At 45.6% G+C, this 20,018-nt stretch overlaps 1 protein-coding gene across 2 annotated transcripts in view; it reads right to left on the bottom strand.

The window, feature by feature from the left end:
- wnt10b (wingless-type MMTV integration site family, member 10b) overlaps nucleotides 1-19,120 on the bottom strand; it is a 117,603-nt gene extending 98,483 nt beyond the window's left edge. Inside the window, exons 1-4 of one of the 2 annotated variants that reach the window (XM_072567010.1) lie at nucleotides 18,834-19,120; nucleotides 18,413-18,675; nucleotides 11,578-11,942; nucleotides 6,575-7,199 (exon numbers count right to left, since the gene is read on the bottom strand). In XM_072567010.1, the coding sequence (XP_072423111.1) occupies nucleotides 6,741-7,199; nucleotides 11,578-11,942; nucleotides 18,413-18,675; nucleotides 18,834-18,898 (1,152 nt within the window). In that variant the 5' untranslated portion in view covers nucleotides 18,899-19,120 and the 3' untranslated portion in view covers nucleotides 6,575-6,740. Of the gene's footprint in view, nucleotides 1-6,574; nucleotides 7,200-11,577; nucleotides 11,943-18,412; nucleotides 18,676-18,833 lie in introns of those variants that run through there. The other variant, XM_072567009.1, reaches the window with a different exon arrangement.
- Nucleotides 19,121-20,018: the final 898 nt, after the last annotated feature.

The raw sequence follows: 20,018 nt of genomic DNA on the forward strand, positions 1-20,018 counted from the left end.
AGTGGGTATGAGGAGGGTAGTTAAGGTGAGGGAAGAAGGTAATTACTTTTATGGAGGAGAGTTCAGAGGCCCCCTGATAAAGAGGAAAACTCCAGCGATAAGCGAAGCATTTATTTTAAAGAATCCCAATTGAACAATAGTTTAAATATCTCTCTGTACGTCTTGGCAAACCATCAGTTAATTGAACTGAATTGAAAGTCAATGGTAGTTTAAGGTTCAACTATGTGCTGGATGAAACATTAATTAACATAGGTGTTGAAAATCTAATTGGCACCTGGAGCATAACAGAGATTTTGCACAGTTGTGTAAGGCCTAAACTCCAAAGGCTCCTCACTGCTGTATGTCATAATATTCTGGAAGAACACAGTACTCAGGAAATGTATGGTTGTGCACTATGTATTTAACAGGGGGCAGCACGGTGGCTCAGTGGTTAGCACTGCTGCCTCACAGCACCAGGGTCCCAGGTTCAATTCCAGCCTCGGGTGATTGTGTGGAGTTTGCACATTCTCCCTGTGTCTGCCTGGGTTTCCTCCAGGTGCTCCGGTTTCCTCCCATAGTCACAAAGATGTGCCGGTCAGGTGAATTGGCCATGTTAAATTGCCCATAGTGTTCGGTGCATTAGTCAGAGGGAAATGGGTCTGGGTGAGTTACTCTTCGGAGGGTTGGTGTGGACTGGTTGGGCCGAAGGGCCTGTTTCCACACTGTAAGTAATCTAATCTCTGATCTGCAGAGAGGTAATCTGTGTTTGTGCAGTATACTGGGAATGTTTCTGGCCAGCTATTCTCAGCTGTGTCTAGTTTCAGAATGTCATTTTCAAATTCCAAGACTCAGGTTTCTGGAGATATTTTCATTTAAAATGAAACAATGAATGATAACAGTTCTGACCTGATAAAGATGAACTGCCATGAAAGTGAGACATAGCAATGTTCTATTTCATGGCTAAAAATTACACTGAAAAGCTATGTGTGATTCATGGTGTTGAGAGGAGCAAGGGATGGGAAGGAAAGCACCTCACGTTACATCATCCTATGTAAGTTAGAAGAACAAGTTTCAAATGCAGCACCAAAGTGAGAATAGATTTCATAAAGACTCATTTTAAGACTGTGGCGGTAGAGTATTAACACCAAAGAGTGCAGCATGAAACAACAGCAATGAGCCCCATGGTTCACTGTATTAATCTGATGTCCTTCGTTCCACTTCAGTATCCGTACATTTTAACACAATATTCAGGGGTATAAGAGTCAGCCCTTAAAACTTTGGAAGTGCAATGGTTGATACATCTTAATTGCGCTCGAAGAATATTGAACTATGATCAGAAACAGAATCAGTCCCCCACTTCAATAATAATTCCACAATTTTCATTCCAATGAGACATTTCCTGTGTACTGGGTTTGACCTTTTTTTAGTTGAGATTTATGTAGTGAGAATTCCAGGCTCCACTACCTTGAGAGAATAGCAGAATAGTTAAAAGCACAGAAGGAGGCCATGTCCACGTTGGTCTCTGTAAGAGCACCTCACCAACCCACTTCCTACAAATCTTTTCATAAAATGATCCAAATCCCTTATGAATGGCTTGATTGGCTCCACCTCTGCCACACTGTCAGGCACTGCATTCCAGATTGTTCACCTCTTTCCTCTCTGGGAAGAGTTTTTACATTGATTGGAACCTATCCGTTCGGTGCATATCACTTTTTCTGCAAAAGCGCAATCAAAGTGGGCTGAGGTCGTAGCAGAGGGGCATCAGCTTGCTGCATCAAAATGTATGAAAGCAAATAGCTGTATATCTATAATAAATTACTTTGCAAATGTGAGAGAACAATAATATTTTCAACTTCAAAAGACACTGAGTATCCAACAGGATTGCACCTATGACAGCATGATATATTCAACTCAAATTGTCACACCTCACTTTTTCTGTACTCTCTGAATATGAGCTGTTGTTCGGCACATTGCCTCAAGTTCCTCAGCCGAGTTGTACACGGTTGAGATGTCTGGTTTGGTATAACTGTATTTGGTGCTGTGCCTAATTAGCTATACCAGAATCTTTATTGGTCTTGACAGCTTCAAGGCACAACACTCTTCTATCAGTCATTAGCAAAACAACAAGTCACATTTAGGTAGCGCCTTTAAGGTAGTGAAGAAACCCAGAGTGCTGCACATGAGAGCACTCATTTAGAATTCGACATTGAGCCTCATGTGGAGAGGTCAGGGAAAGTGGCCAAAATTTCAGACAGAGGTATATTCTGAAGGCAGGGGAGGGAGGGAATTCTGGTGTTTGGGAATGAGGCAGCTGAATGAATGATGGCCTACGGTGAGGTGAAGGAAACCAGGAATGCATAGGATGCCAGAGTTGGAGCGACAGAGAAATTTCAGAGGCTTGGTGACATAATATGTCACCATTACATTCCCATGGCAGTCAGCCCACAAAATGGGGGCTCTTGTGGAGCAGTGCTAGTGTCCCTACCTCTGGGCCTGAAGGCCTGGGTTCAAGTACCACTTGCTCCAGAAATGTGTCATGACATCTCTGAACAGGCTGAGTAGGAAATATCTACAGAGTGAGGAAAGGCTTGCGCCTAAGAATTTGGAAAGCTTGGGCCGCTTTGTATCTATGAGTGAATACAGTGCTGCTCAGAGCAGGGCAATAATAGTCGCTGCATCTTAAAGGGGGAAGGAAAGTCTCAAACAAGTGTTCAGTTTCTGCTGCTTACCTCCAGTCTAGATACCATTGGTTTCACTTAGCACCCTGCCTTTGAAGATGACAAAGCATTGCTGAAATTTCCCAGTTAGCCATCCAGATACAGCAGTTTAAGTAACCAGACAATTAATACAAATGTTAAAAACATGAAGGTATATTCCAGATGAAATAAGCACAATACAGGTGAACAGAGCACTTGAGGAAGAATGCTGACAGTTAATGGTCAATAATGCCATTTCCAAGGTTGCTGCCAAAAGTCTGGAAGTTGAATTGAATTGTATTAAATATTTGTTAAAACATATAAGTTCTTAGACAAAACACTTGCATCCACTTAAACATACATTGCCCATGTTGGAATATGCACACCGCTGAGGTTTGCCATGTGTTCCTCAGATGAAAGCCTCAGGATGTTAAATAAATTACAAAAACAGAAATTGCTGGAAAAGCTCAACAGGTGGAGAACATCTGTGGACAGAAATCAGAGTTAACATTTCAGGTCCACTTACCCTGCCTCAGAGCTGAAGGTAGCTAGGAAAAAGTTGGTTCTTATGCAGAAGATAGGGTGGGAGGGTTGAGGTAAGGAGCAAACAATTGATAGAGATAGAGCCCAAAGAGAGAGAAGAACAGTTGGACAGGCAAAGGAGTGGATAACGATCAGATAAGGAGAATGAATAGCTAACAATGGACAATTAGTGGCTAACAATGAGTTATGTGTTTTGGCAGACCATGTGATAGCAAGGCCTGGTGTGAAGGGGCTGGGAGTAAAGACATGGGAAAAGGTGCCTCAAGCCCTAACTTTGTTGAACTTGATATTGAGCCCAGAAGGCTGTCAAGTTCCCAAGTGGAAATGAGGTGCTGTACTTCCAGCTTGCGCTGAACTGCATTGGAACACAGTAGCAAGCCTGAGTTAGGGATGTTGTCCAGGGAACAGGGTGTGTGTTGAAGTGGCAGGCAACTGGAAACACAGAGGATTTTGTTTTTGCGGACAGAATATAGATGTTCTGCAAAGCAGTCACCTAATCCACGCTTCATTTTCCCAATGTAGAGGAGACCACATTGTGAGCAGCAAGTGCAGTCGACTCGATTGTTAAATTTTAATTAGGCTGATTCACCAAGCAGTTTCAGCACCTGACTTTGAAGTTCCAACATCTTTCTTCAGCTGTTCCAGCCAATTTCCATTTCAAAGCGCACTTTATGGGTCGGGAATAATCGCAGATCACTTGCAAAGTATTGGCAGGTTGTGGCACAGGTTTGGCAGGGCAAGACATTTCTTTACACTGTATTTCCACCATGCCCCCCCCCCAAAGGTTCAAGCACTACTTCCTCCCCCACCCACTTCAGCCTCTACCACACAGAACTGAATTCCAAAGGTCTGCCAAGCCACCACATTTTAAAAATTCATTTACAGGATGTGGGCATCGCTGGCTCAGCCACATTTATTGTCCAGAGGGCAGTTAAAAGTCAACCACATTGCTGTGGGTCTGAAGTCACATGTGGGCCAGACCAAGTAAGGATGGCAGTTCCCTTCCCTAAAGGAAATTAGTGAACCAGATGGGTTTTTCCAACAATCAACAATGGATTCATGATCATCATTAGACTCTTAATTCCAGATTATTCTTTTGAGTTCAGACTCTACCATCTGCCATGGTGGGATTTGAACTCAAATCTGTGGAACACTAGCTGGGTCACTGGTTTAATATTTGAGCAATAATATCACTCGGCCACCACCTCACTGAACACTTTGCTAAGAAGGATTTGAACCTCCTGGGCTGTAATGTGAGTTAATAAGCAGGCAGAATATTTGTTAAATAATAAGTGATATGTAATTTAACAGGAAATCCTTTGTACTTGATTTATCAAAGTGATTCTGAAATTAAAACTGAGCAGAACAGACAGTCTCTGGGTTCCTTTCATGCTAACAGTGTGTTTCAAACAACCCCCATGAGCTTCCACTGTTTGATCTGAACTGGTATTTGATCTTCTTCCACTTTAGAGTCATAGATATGTACAGCACGAAAATAGACACTTCAGTCCAACTCATCCATGCCGACCAGATATCCTAACCTAATCTATTCCCATTTGCCAGCACTTGGCCCATATTCCCCTAAACCTTTCCTATTCATATATCCATCCAGATGCCTTTTAAATGTTGCGCTTGTACTTGCGTCCACCACTTCCTCTGGCAGCTCATTCCATAAACGCCCCGCCCTCTGCATTAAAAAGTTGCCCCTTAGGTCCCTTTTATATCTTTCCCCTCTCTCCCTAAACCTATACCCTCTAGCTCTGGAATCCCCCACCCTAGGGAAAAGACTTTGTCTATTTAGCCTATCTATGCCCCTCATGATTTTATAAACCTCCATAAAGGTGAGAACTTGGGGTGGCATTTGGCTAAAGTAAAAATCCAGCTCAACAACATTCCATTTCTCATTCCGCACACAATGCTTCATCTGTGCAGCTACATGCCTTGATCAACACACGTCTGCACTATTCGGTCCACTTTGGTCTGTCAAAACTAACATCAGTTTCTCTAATTTTTGCCAATGTTTACCTGCCTCTGGCACTCAGTCCGAGCAACTGTTCAGGCTGAACCCAGTGATGTCCTAAGGTTACTGGATCCTGACCTGAAAAAGCATTTGGATGGGTATATAAATAAGGAAGGGTTTGGAGGGATATGGTCTGGGTGCTGGCAGGTGGGACTAGATTGATTTGGGATATCTGGTCGGCAAGGACGGGTTGGACTGAAGGGTCTGTTTCCATGCTATACATCTCTGTGACTCTATGGCTCGAGATTCCATCTTTCTGCAGCTTCCAAAACATTAGCAGCTTCTTTCATTTTCTATTATGCCTGTCCATCAGAACTTTGAGGTGTTCTCCTTAGCTTTCCTTTCACTTCCACCCTTCAATCCTCAAATAATACAAACCTCTCTTGCCCATGCTCTCACTTGCCTAGTGATGCCCGCTAAAGCCATCTTTGTCCTCTTCCAACTCTTAGTGGCCCAGGGATTGAGTTCATCCTGAGTTTCGAATCCCTCCATGGTTTCTCCTCAGTGTATGAGTAATCTTCTCCAGGGGGTGCCCAACCCAGACTTCTCCATTCCTCTGGCTCAGGATTGCTGCTGCTCTTTCATTCTTTCTGCTTAACCAGTGGGGACTGATCTTGTAATCATTGCACCTCTCTTCCAAAACTACTCCACCTTCCTGCTGCACTTTGAAAATATCTCTCTTGTAAGGTGCCTTTGGTTCTCACTGCTCTATTTCCCCAACAATCCCCTGCTACATGTCCAGCTTGTAAGAACTGAACTGGCCCTTTTATGAGGGACACAAACTTAGTAACAAGGTGTTGCCTCATATTTGTTGATGGTGGCTATTGACACTGAACGTAGCTCAGGTTTCTGCTGTGCTCATCCTTGCCGTGGAATCACTTTTACATCCGTTATCCCCATGGATGACAATCCTGGATCCATGCTGCTACTATGCGTACAGATCTTACAGCAAGCCATCTCCTCTGTCATGATCCCACCAATATGCTGAACACTGCAGGGGGCAGGGCGGGGCGGATTGTTGTGTTCATTCTGAAAATGCCGCTGGCCAGAGAATAAGCAGAGTGGCAGTTCCAACTGTAGTGGGCACAGTCTGCGAGAAAGTGGAAGAGACTTAATAAACAGGGTCACGCTGGAGCCTCTGTACACATTAGGAAGGGTTGGCACAGACATTCACCTCAGTGATAGCATCAGGTGCAAGTTCAAGAATAGATCCAAAGGTTAGGAGTGGGACGAGGCAGCTTTTAAAGGACTCAGAAACTCAGAGGTACCTGTCCACCCTCCCCCCCCCTCCCCCCCCACCCCCGACGTGCTGTTGCTTTCATCCCCTCCCCTATAATGTCAAATTGATGTCTGTCAATCAATTGTGACAAGGACAGCCTCCAGTCACGTTACACTTGGGTACGCCTTTTGCCCATTAAAATATGTAGTGGAAAAAAAAAGACAGAAAGAGTCTGTATTGCATGAGAATGAAGCTGGCCCAGTGTGGGGAGCGTTGTGATGGTTTACTTGCACACGTTGACCCACTCGCTCACCCTGCACTCGTCGCACAACACATAGCAACACCAGTGGAACCGGCAGTGGCACCGCTCACTGCGGCTCTGCTTCAGGATGTTGTGCCCTCTCCCACAGCATAAGCTGTCACAGTTGTCCATCCCCTGGCTTGTCTTATTGCAGACCCTTCCCCGTGTGCCTGGAGAGTCCGTGCCAAGGTCCTTCTCACAGAAATCAGGAGATTTCTCAAAGTACACCATGTCCTTGTAAATCCTCTTCCTGCTGGGCTTCAGGCTGAACTGGCCTGTGTTTTTATTGTGCGTTTTGATGAAGACCGCGTTCTGGAATCGCTCCTTCAACACAGCCCCGACCCGTCGAAAATCAGGGGTCACCTGCCAGCAAGTTTTAAACTGGCAACTGCCGGAGGTGCCGTGACATTTACACTTGCGTTTCATGTTGTCAATCACTGCCTGAAATTCAGAAGAAAAGCAATCAAACAGAAAGAGCAAAGGAAGGACTAGAGCAATGAACAGACTGACTAACCCCTCTCCATCACCCTCTGAATACAACACACAAATCAAAGTGAATGATCTGATAGGAACCCTGTTATCAGATGCTAGTCTATCCTTGCCTGGAGCAGTCCAATCTATGACATACTTGTAAATCTCTGGCGGTCCTGCTCATAGATAACTGGGAGGGCAGAGATGTGAGTGGGGGAGAGGTGCTTCTTCACTGGAAAAATGAGAAAGAAAAGAAAGACTTGCATTTACATAGCGCCTTTTTTTTCCTCCAGGGCATCCCAAACGTGCTTTATGCTAATGAGGCCCTTATCGAGCTGTAAACACCATTGCAAGGTTGGAAGTGCAGCAGCCAATTTGCGCACAGCAAGCTCTCGAAAGCGGCAATGCGATCAGATAATCTGCTTTTGTGATGCTGATTGAGAAATAAAACATTGGCCAGGACACCAGAAAGAATACCCCTCTCTTCTTCCAAAACATTGCAGTAGAATCCCTTCCAAAAATAAAGGGAAAATGCTAGGAATATGGAAATGTGCAGCAGCATATCTGCACCCATCATGGAAAAAGCAGGATAGGACCTCAGGTTTGCTGCTGTCTCTTTTCTGCTTTCTCACTGTTTGCAAGTTGATCTGTTTCTGTGCTGTATGACTCAAAGTTCAATATGACTATGTCTACGACCGAGGACCAACTAAGAACAATATGCACCATTTACAGCCTCACCCAGAGAGTTTAATGGGCTCAGGACATTTAAGTTCCCAATTTCAGGGGTATAATATATTCCTGGCAGATCTGCGACATTGCTCACAGTGGCTCCTACTGTATTACTCTCTCATTCTGTGTGTTTAATTTCTCTGTGCAACTTGACTCACAGTCAATGTTTCACTTTCAGTTAATTTGTTGCTGGTCGTGATATTTGTACCTTATGATAGTTTATCTGTAGTCCTGTGCTGCAATTTGTGTGCATATGTAAGTTTACCAAAAGATGTATTGGGGGAATGCCATGATATGTGTTGAATGATATTTGTTGTAATGAATCTTTGTTTGTTGTTGTAAACCATTTCAGTGTCTGTTTTGTTTCATCAGTCAATGAGTGCAACATTGGGAACTGCTGGCTTTGTTTTCTCAAAGGATTGTGCATTTCTAGTGGGATATATTGCTGATTTGTTACATAAAAGACTACTCATGTCCACCTCTGTAATATAGTTCAACTTTGTTGCTGCCTCAGCTCATCAAAACCATCAGAAATAGGAACATTTGGCCCCTTGAGCCTCTCTGCCGTTCAACAGGAGCATGGCTGATGCAACATTCTTCATGTTCACTTTTCAGCCCTTTCCCCATAACCCTTGACTCCCTGACTGATCAAGGATCTACCCATCTCAGCCTTAAATATACACAAGAGCTCTGCCTCCACAGCTCGCTGTGATGTGCAGTTCTGAAGACTCATAAGCCTCTGAGAGAAGAAATTCCTTTTCATCTCGGTCTTAAATTGGTTCCCCTTTATGTTGAGACTATGCCGTCTGGTCCTCAACTCTCCCATGAGGGGAAACATCCTCTTACCATTTACCCTGTTAAGCCCCTTAGGAATCCTATATATTTCAATGAGATTACCTCTCATTATTCTAAATTCCAATGAGAGTCCCAACCTGTTTAGCCTTTGCTCATAAGGCAGTCCCTCCATACTGGGGATCATCCCAGTGAGCCCTCTTTGAACTGCCTCCAATGAAATGATATATTTTCTTAAATAAGAGGACCAAAACTGCTCTCAATACTCCAGATATGGTCTCACCAGCACCTTGTACAGTTGCAGTAAGACTTACCTACCATTATACTCCAACCCCCTTGAAATAAAGCTAACATTCTATCAGTCTTCCTGCTTAACTGCTGCCCCTGTGTGTTAGCTTTCTGTGTTTTGTGTACAAGTACACCCCAAGTTTCCTTGTGTTACAGCTTTCTGCTTTTATTACCATTTAAATAATATTCGTTTCTTTTACTGTCCCTTCAAAGTAAGTTGTGACGTTGGATAACCTGCAAATGGCCAAGAAGGATTCCAGATAAACCACCCTCAGTTGCTAAAAAGCAAGCTTACAGTTAATTGATGGCACAGTATCTGTGATGGAAGATGATATCAATGGTGAAGATGGAAAGCAATTGTGGCCATTGGGCATTGGCATTGGCAAAAATGGTGGTAATACTAGACAAGTTCGTCTGGAACCAGAGCAGAGGCAAGCACACACACAAGATAATGTTCATGAAGAGTGGGGTGGAAATGGAAAAAAATTAGATGAAAGGCAGATTATTTAGGAGATTAAGAATGTTGAAAACGAAACCAAAATCAGGAGCTTACTGGGACCAAATTGAAGGGAAACTCAAAATGATTGGAAAGTCGGCAAGATATTAAGATTTAAATAAAAAAAGTGAAAAAGAAAGTTATCAAATGCACACACAGTAGAGAGAGTTCTATAGGAGCACTGAGAATAAATCAACAGGATTCCAAGACACTGAGGGTACTGTGACAAGCAAGTGAGGTCTAACATTGAGATTCCTGCTATGGTGCCACCTACTATCTTCACAGTAAATGTGGTCGTCTTAAAGTGAGAATTCTCACAGGAAGTGTTTACATAGCAGCTTCCAATGGAATGTGCAACTGGTTTTGACATAGATAGATATAATGAATAATGAAGGCAAGGGTGTGGGGGGCTAAATGGCTTCCTACCATTCTCTATTATTTACGATTCACTAAAATTGCAGAAATGGACCTTCAGTTCTCAATTCATATCACATTTTAAATGATCATTGGGAAAGACTTGAATAGTTAAACAAAAAGGTCTGTCACCAGATATAGAAGGACTACCTTGATGCTGGCTGAAAGATTTAACAAAACTTATGAATGAAACTCTTCTTCAGAAATTGAAATGTGGTACATGGAGGGACATTTCTCATTGTGATGGTTGTGTGTATGCCCTCCTGGGCCCTATTAACTCACAGCTGCCTGGTTTCAGTTTAACTGAGTGTGGGAGGCTTTTCCTCAAATTACTGTTGTTAAGAAATTGAGGATGAGTGAAATCAGTCAGAAAGAGTTGGAGTGAGCAGGGATTTCCTGATCAACTTCCTGCACGCACTGAAAATGGATTCTTCCTATGTTGAAGGATTAAATGATACATTTAAAGCAGAAAGCTGCCAAATCAGTAAAGACTGCAATATAGATTCCAGTCAGACATAATCCTAATCACAGAAGACAGCCTACTATTCTCAGATGGTTAGTAAAGGTAAGAGGTGGGGCAACTGTAGTAATTAAAAAAAACTAATTAAAAGCAGAGAGTGTCTTCAAACCAAAACCAAAACTTGCCAATTTGAGCCAATATTCTGCCATGGTCACACAGGCATCATTACACTCCTGTGCCAAAGCATGAGTGTTCCAACTAGTCACCATATTGGCACTGTGTGCCCATGCATTCAGCTCACTGGCATACTCAGCTTATTCAAACGTGCTTTCAGGACAACATGGATGTATAAATTGTTAAGGATTTATGTTAATAATCGCCACATTTCATCTGTGCTAGCATATAAACTACAGCCACTTCTATCCACTATCCTGATCTTCATGCCCTTGAGAAACAGGTTTGGCTGAGGCTTAAACATCTCTCATAAGATGGCTCTGTTGGATTGTTGAAATGACCAGAAAAGCAAGGCCCAAGACGGTTTTTTTAAAAAAAAGCAAATACTTATCCCGCTTTTTTTTTCAGATTGCATAACTCTAGTCTTTGGTTTAGCATTTGTGTCTTGTGAACACGATCAGTTGTTGCCTGGATCACAGCCCAAACTATAATTAGCGACACTGGCTCAATCGAGATTCAGGCATTTCACTCTCAACTCGGACAGGACAGCACTTCCCCAAACCTGGTTTACAACCCTTCACTGCCAGCCTGAGGGACTGAACTGCTAATGCTACAAACATCGGCGGCCTTCCTTTCTGATTTAAAGACAAACAGATGACAATTCAGCAGGCACAGGTACAATTCCCCCGTGGATAAGATAATTGAGCGTCGCTAATATGCTCTTTGGCGCCGCTAACATGCTGACTGGCGCTGTTTAACACTCAGCTACAAGTCGGAGCAGCTTTTATTTAGAACTAGTGGGATATTGGTTGCTGTAGAACTGAAATACTCCAAAATTCTCAGATCATATTACCGAGATAGAATTGGAACATTTTAAACTGACCTTCCTTTCATCCCAGAGTATACTAAGGATCAATTTCACTGACACGGGTTCTGGACAAAACGACAGGCACCAGACTGACCAATGAATGGTCCAGACACACAGATGTGTTTACCTGTCTTCCCAGCTTGTTGTTGTGCAGTCTCATTCTCCCATGGATGTCTCTCGAGGTTTCCCGGGAGTCCAGAAAGTCCCTGGAGAACTTCTCCCCGAATTCGATGTCATGGTTGCAGTCCCCCCGCTCCCAGGAGTCTTGGAGGCCGGGGTAACGCTGTTCGGGCTCGGGGATTGAGACTGGGATGCCCTGGGTCAGGGCCTGCACCCGGAGCTGGTGGAGCTTGAAGCGCAGGTTCTGGTCGTCTTCCCTCCGCTTGAGGTCGCAGCCGCAGCCACGGAGCTTCCCCAGGCTACAGGCTGTCGCCACTGAGTGGGTAACCCCCGCGGCCAGCAGCGAAAACATGAAGGCGCTTTCCCGAAAACCTGCTCGGGCACAAGAACATGAGGGTCACCGAGGTGCAATTCCAAGGCTTTACACATTTAAGCGAAGCTGGCCGTTGAACCGAGATGCAGCAATGGGCCTTCAGCCTGTTTGTTGCAACATTACTATGTGAGAGAGACCTGAGCTTAACACAGGCGCCTGCAAAATTACACACATACCACTTCAGAATGCTGTCCATCTCTTTCCAATGGAGTTACATGGGGACAGACGGAGGCCAATCAGCCCCGCCAGCCTGTTCTCCCATTCATCTGCATCCTGCTAGCCCAGCTCCCCACCCTGCCCCTTATGATGGTGTGTTATAGACCACTCGGGCTGTTGCATTTCAGATGACTGTATTTCAACTACATGTTGAGTTTCACGTAAATGTGCTTCACGTTCATGACAATTCCATATTCAATTACATGTTGCATTCTATATACTGTACATGTTGTAGTCAGGATCAATGGGCAGTGATGGTAGAGGGTCCAATTTCTTTCCATCACATGGCTGACCCTGAATCTCTCCTGCTCTTACTGCCTGCTATTGGGTTAAAAGGATTTGCAGGTTGAATGTTAACCTGTTTGGCTATGTTATGAATACAACTTCCTTGGTCATCTAGCCCTGGAGTGTGACTTGACCCGGTTGGCAGAGCGTCTGCACTATGCACACATTAACCAACCCGACCTTCCGATTGCCATCCACTTTAGTTCCCCCGGCAACACATTCATCCTTGGCCTCCTCCATTGTCAGAGTGAGGCCAAAAGGAAACTGGAGGAACAACACCTGATATTTCGCCTGGAAAGCTGACAGCCCAATGGCCTCAACGTTGACTTTACCAGCTTCAAAGTCCCTCTGTCCCCAGCCTTCTCCATGCCTAGCCCTCCCCCCTCCTCCTTGCCTCCCTGACCTGACCTAACCTGTCCATCTTCCTCCTCATCTATCCTCTCCACCCTTCCCACTGACCAATCACAATAACCCTAGACCTGCATCTACCCATCACCATCCCACCTGCCCTTCCTCCAGGCCAACCCTTCTCCCTTTCTTTACTTCTGGACTCCCCTCCCCCTCCCCAGTCCTGAAAAGGGTTTCGGCCCAAAACGATGCCTTTCCTGCTCCTCTGATGCTGTCTGACCAGCTGTGCTCCTCCAGTTTCACATCTATTGACTCTGACTTTTAGCAGATGCAGTCCTTACTGTTTTCGTCTTGATGCTGGGGGAGGGGGTGGGGAACACCCTATCGAACAAAAATCTATCCACTGCAGTTTTCGAGTCTTTGCTTGGCTTCTGGCATACACAGCTGTTTGGGGTGCGAGGTCGGAGGGAAAAGAGAGAGTTGGAAATTTCCATTCCCAATTGTGTGAAGGAGTACTTCCTAGCATCTCCCTTGAGGGGCCTTGCTTGAATTTTAAAGTTCTGCCCCACCTTCTGGACCCTCCACCCTGTCCCCCCCCCCCCCCCCCAAACCATCTGAGGAAATTGTTTCTTTCCAGCAGTTCTATAAATTCCTTTAATAATCCTTAGTGGGTTCATTACTTAACCTCCAAGCTTAAGGAAATACCACCTTGTCCTTCTGTACAATTCCTTTAACATATAACCTGGTGAACCTATACCCACTCCAAGCTCAAACATTCTTCTTAAGATACAGAACCCTGAACTGAGTGCAGAACTCCATCTGTTATATTCAAGTTTCCTTGAGATATTCTTCTTTCTAATTGTTCTGTTGTACCTTCCTAATGTTTTCAGTGATTTTTGCTCACAGATTCCCTAAACTCTGTAGCCATTTACAATTCTGGCATTTCATTAGTTAGAAGGGAACTTACTGTATGGGGAGGAGGAACAGTGAGTAGGGACATTGTCACTGGGCTAGTAGGTAACTGGTGTAATATAAAATTTGTCTCAGTGATGTTGAACATAATCAATTGTTGTAAAAACCTACCTGATTTCATATTGTCAGGAGCTCAGTGGTTGTTTTTGGCCAGGCCAGCATTGACATGGTGGGCTAAAGAGCCTTTTTCTGTGCTGGAGATCTCTATGACTTTTATGTCCTTTAGGGCAGGAAATCTGTCATCCTTACCTTGTCTGGCCTACAGGTGACTCCAGACCCACAGCAATGTGGTTATGAACATATGATTTAGGAGCAGAAATAGGCCATTCATCTGTCAAACCTGCCTGACCCTCAATAAGATCATAGCTGATCTGTTTGTGTTTCAAATTCCACATTTCCATCTAGCCTTTAAACAGAAATGTACATAAGCTGAAGCAGAATGCTTAATCTTGGCACTGAACAAGCAATCCTATTATCAGGGACTAAGGGCCTTGGATATTTTGCTCTGAGGTTTGCTTTTGTAAGAGGCAGGTATTGCCTAATATTTCTAGCTTGTAAGAAAACTGTACAATCTCAAATTTGGGCAATACACTTGAAACGAATAGAAAGGGTTTAGAGGGATATGGGCCAGATGCTGGCGAATGATCAATTGAGTCAGTGGGCTGGAAAATGGCAGATGGTGTTCCATTTGGATAAATGTGAAGTATTGCATTTTGGGGAAAAAAAGGGCAAGACTTATACAATTAAAAGTAGAGCCTTGGGTAGTGTTTGTAGAACATAGAGACCGAGGGGTTCAGGTACATAATGTTTTGAAGTTTGCATCACATGTAGACAGGGTGGTTAAGAAGGCACTTAGCATGCCTTCATTGCCCATACCTTTGAGTATAGGAGTTGAGGTTGTACAAAACATTGGTGAGGCCTATTCTAAAATGCTGTGTCCAGTTCTGGTCTCCCTGTTATAGCAAGGATATTATTAAGCTGGAGAGGGTTCAGAAGAGATTTACCAGGATGTTGCCAGGAATGGAAGGTGTGAGTTGTAAAGGAAGGGTGAATAGGCTGGGACACTTTTCATTGAAGCATAGGATGTTGAGGCATGACCTTATAGAGTTTTATAAAATCATGAGGAGTATAGGTAAGGTAAATGGCAGGTGTGGGGATTTCAAGACTAGGGGGTATAGTTTTAAGGTGAGAGGAGAATGATTGTAAAAAGACAAGGGCCAATTTGCTTTACACAGAGAGTGATTTGTGTGTGGAATGAATTTCCAGAGGAAGTAGTGGACATGGGTACAGTTGCAGCCTTTAAAAGACATCCAGATAAGTACATGAATAAGAAATATTTGGAGGGATATGGGCCAGGCAGGTGGGACTAGTTGAGGTTCGGACTATGGTCAGCCTAGACTGATTGGACCAAAGGGTCAGTTTCCATGCTGTATGACTCTATGACTCTATCTCTGATAACATTTGATTTCCTGCCTAAGAAGAATCTATCTACCTCCACTTAAAACTATTCAATGACCCTGCCTCCACTGTTTTCTGAGGCAGAGATTTCCAAAGTTGCTCAACTCTTGGGGGGGAAAACCCCTAAAAGGGAAGCTATGAACTCACCCACAATAGGAAGCATCCTTTTCACATCACCTAGTCAAAGCCATTCAGGATAGTATAAAAGTCATCCCGCCCCTCTCCTGAACTCCAATGGGAACAAGCCAGTCTGGGCAATCTTTCTTCATAAGACAACCTGCTCATTCCAGTAAACCTCCCCTGAGCCTGACTCCAACACTTCTCAGTGTTCTCTGATGTGGTCTAGCAAGACATTTAGCTAAAGGCAAATACATTTTCACATCAGGCCACATCCCATTAAATAATTTTAAAAATTAAAGCCCCTGTTCCGTTCTCTGTACACTTCCCACACACTGAACTGCATCTGCCACCGCTGGACCCAATCACTCAATCTGACCATGCCACTGGAGAACTGGAGTGAGGCAATTATCCCCGAATATCCCGTCAGTAGGACTATTCCTCCGTGGACATGGTGATTATGGTGATAACAGCTATTCACTTGGCTTGGGTTCACTGCAGATGTTGCGTTGGTGCGAGCCGGTTGGGATCATATCGTGCAGGAGCGATTCAGCCACAGTCAACACAAACCAACCAGAGGCACACATCTGCCATTCAGCTGGAACATCTGTTGGTTTTTGTTTTGCATTTCTTCGGTTCTGCAAAGACCTTTCTTCGTAAAGAAACGGGGCGGGCTCAGTGGATAATGGGGGGTGGAGGGGACACAGACACGCGAGGCAGGAGATTGCAGTTAATTGGTGAACTTTTTGCAGATTAAAGAGCAGTGACGCCGCTGCCTGGGCTGACATGTCCATGGACCCTGCAGCATGTCCAAGCGCTTGAAAGCCCACGGAGTACCCGTCAGCACTCTCCTAGAGGAGGCAGGCCAGCCGCCCCCCAAACCAGGGGTGAAACATCTGGCCCCATCCTCCCTGAGGAAATCGCTGGTGGAATCACATTGCCTGGCAGTTTTTAAGATTAGGTTCCTTACAGTGTGGAAACAGGCCCTTCGGCCCAACAAGTCCACACCGACCCTCCAAAGAGTAACCCACCCAGACCCATTTCCCTCTGACTGATGTACCTAACACTGTGGGCAATTTAGCCTGGCCAATCCACCTAACTTGCACATCTTTAGACTATGGGAGGAAACCCACAGACAGTCGCCCGAGGCTAGAATTGAACCTGGGACACAGGCAGCAGTGCTAATCACTGAGCCACAGTTTTAGTCGCACTCACTTCGTACAAGCATCGCTCCTTGTAACACAATGAACGCCAAACATATGGTGTACTCTCAGAAATCTGTTCCCCACCCCCGAGTCGGTTTCTCTCTCTCTTCGGACCCGAATACCCAGCATCGGTCGGGACTGTGTTTGCAGCCCAGCATTTATTGGGACTGGATATCAGGGCAACTCCTGTTAAGGAGCTTTGTGGCGCAGTTATAGTGTCCCAATCTGTGAACCAGGAGGCCCGGGTTCATAGTTCCACCAGAGCTGTATAGTAACATCTCTGAACAGGTTGATGAGGAAATCGAAGTCCGCGGAGTTGGAGCTTTGAAACACTCGCGCTCCCAGCTTGCACAAAGTGAGGACTGCTCCTCTGTCGGTTCTTAGCAAAGAACCCAGAATTCACGGAAACGTACAAAACCTACGTGCATTCTGGCAGCTTTTTTTGGGGGGAAAAATGCATTTGCTGTCGGACTGCTGTGTAGCCGAAGGTCTTGTCGTAATTTAGAGGTGAGCAAGCGATCCGGACATATGAGCCGCTACTGCTGGGCCAGGCCAAACACCGGGGGCTGACCTCTGTAACACGGGGAGGACAAAGTGGATGTGCGTCTGAGGGGAGGGGGGGTTACCAATAATTCCAGGGCATAGTTACAAATCACACAACACCAGGTTATATCACACAGCAAACAGGTTTATTTGGAAGCACTAGCTTTCGCAGCGCTGCTCCTTCATCGGGTGGTTGTGGAACAGGACCATAAGTCACAGAATTTACAGCAAAAAAATTCCAGTGTCAGCCAACTGAAACGACATGTTGAACAAATCTAGGTTCAATAGGCTTGTTCAATATATCATTTCAGCTGCATGACGCTGTAATCTTTTGCTATAAATTCTGTGTCTTATGGTCCTGTTCCACAACCACCTGATGAAGGAGCAGCTAGTGCTTCCAAATAAACCTATTGGACGAGAACATGTTGTTGCGTGGAGTCCAACACCGGCTCCACAGCATCAATACTTTCCCGGGTCACTGTCGCATTATACAATCCCAGAGATGTGTGTTAGGGGAGGGGGAGGGGGTCGGTTTGTATATAAAAAGAACTCTTCTCTACAACCCCCCTCCCCCCGACAGGAATACCATTGTCACTATGGACCATAACTCATCCAATCGCTCCCAAGCACCTTCACATCACACCTGCAATTTGTGCCAATGTTGACATGGGGTCGCTGTCTCGCCTGGTCCGTCTATGCGCACACTCCCCGTCCCCCAACTCTGTTCCTCCATTCAACAGGATCATGGTCGATCATCCAACTCAATCCCCTGTTCCTGCTCTCTCCCCCCGTAGCCTTGAATCGCTTTAAGCCCGACGAACTATATCTAACTCGTTCTTGAAAGCATTCAATGTTTTGTCCTCAACTGCTTCCTGCGACAGACAATTCCACAGGCTCCCCACTCTCTGGGTGAAGACATTTCTCCACGATTTGGAGCTGTTGGACTGGGGTGTACAAAGTTAAAAATAACACAACACCAAATTATAGTCCCAACAGGTTTAATTGGAAGCACACTAGCTTTCGGAGCGACGCAATCACCTGATGAAGGAGCGTCGCTCCGAAAGCTAGTGTGCTTCCAATTAAACCTGTTGGACTATAACCTGGTGTTGTGTGATTTTTAACATTTCTCTACATCTCAGTCCTAAGTGACCCATCCCGTATCCCGAGACTATGACCTCTGGTTCTGAGCAGAATTCTGGCTCCCCTTCTGAATCAGACTGAACTTGCCTCCTCTCCACCAACCCTGCTCCCTGTCCTCACTGTCTACCACTGGGCGAATTATCATGTGCCAACTCTCTCTCTCTCTCCATACAGCTGGTGCTTACCTCTGCTCAGGATGACCGTGTCCTGCAGGACCTTGCCCCCGTTCTCCAGAGTCGAACAGTTCCACCTCTGGTCCCAGAGTTGATGCTGACACTCGTGAATAGCGACTTGGATTCCCTGCACGGCGGCGGCGGTCACATCAGGACTCCGGACACACAGGCCCAACTGGCGCTTGCTGAGACCCGGCAGGGTCAGGCACACTGCGTTGGCCGTCAGGATGGGCTCCAGGGGGATCTTCAAGCCCAGAATCTCGTTCCCGGCCACCCTGAAGCAAACGACAACAACCACAACGACAAGAAATGAACACTCGAATAGAATGAGCAGCCTGTCCCCAAAGGAGAGGCACTTTGGCATCTCCCTGGCAGAGCACAGGGTGCCCATGTGTAAAGGCGTAAGAACGGAACCGCGTTATCGCTCCCTTACCCGGACAGTGTGAGCGAGATGGCGAGGAGGAGAGGGACAGGTCTGGAGATTCTTGGAGCAGCCATGCTGGGGGGAGTGAACCGGCGCAGAACAGTTCGGGACGATGAGCGGGTACGAACCCCCGCCCCTTGCCCCGGTGCCCTTCCGTCCTGTCTTCCCTTCTTCCCCCGGACCGAGCTCTCAGATCCGTGTTGAGTACGGTGCGATGCCGTGCTCACCGGGTCATGTTTGAACGCCCCCGTTCGGCTGTGGTTCACTGCCGCCGAGTCCGTCAGGATTTAAAACAAAAATCCCACTCAGAGACAGAGGGAGGGAGGGAGGGAAAGGGGAGGGGGGGGGGGGGAGGTGGGGAATCCCCACCTCAGTTCAAAGGCAGATTGAACCAAGATACATCAGTCAAGTCTCAAGTTGCTGCGCCAGGGACGCTGCGGAGCGCTCCCTCTGGTTCTGTGTTTCACATTGGCCCTCACTCTCACGCCGTACCCCCTGTTTCTCACCAGCCCCCAATACACACCCTGTCTATTCTCGATCTCTCGCTCTCTCCTCCCTGCCCCCACCTCTACCCCACAATCTCGTTTGCTTCTCTCTCTCTCCCTCTCGCTCCTGGATCAAACACTAAACTCTGTTTGAAACCAAAGACTTTGATCATCATAAATACTCAAGTGAAATCTTTGAAAATTGAACTTCATTTGAAGTGCATCTGCTCAAGGAGGGAGCCAGTGTGATGCTGGTCGTTTTTTTTTGCAGTATGCGGAGAGAGAGACAGACAGACAGAAAGAGAGGTGCGAGTCTGATTCCTGCTCTCCTCCTGCACCTCAAGTTTTAAACGCACCCCTCTCTCTCTCTCTCCGAATCATCGGGACTATGATATCTCTCTCTCTCTCTCTCCTATAAACGAGCAGCCTTTAGTTCAATCAGAGGCGCTGGGGCAGACAATAAAGGCACCAATGGAAACGCATGGAAAACTTGGGGGGAAATCAGGTCCCGTTAATGGGCCATTAATCCTCCTTCAGCCCCATCCAAAATTCCAGCCACTTCTTAAGATTGCTCCTGAAGCTTTTTCTTAGCAATTTGACATTCACGCCATCCACTACCAGTAATAGTCTTTAATCATAATTAGTAAATATTGACGGATGATGTTAACATTAACATTGTGTAGTTAAGGATTGCTCATTCTGATCCTGT

The sequence above is a fragment of the Chiloscyllium punctatum genome, chromosome X (assembly GCF_047496795.1).
Source record: "Chiloscyllium punctatum isolate Juve2018m chromosome X, sChiPun1.3, whole genome shotgun sequence".
NCBI lineage: Eukaryota > Metazoa > Chordata > Chondrichthyes > Orectolobiformes > Hemiscylliidae > Chiloscyllium > Chiloscyllium punctatum.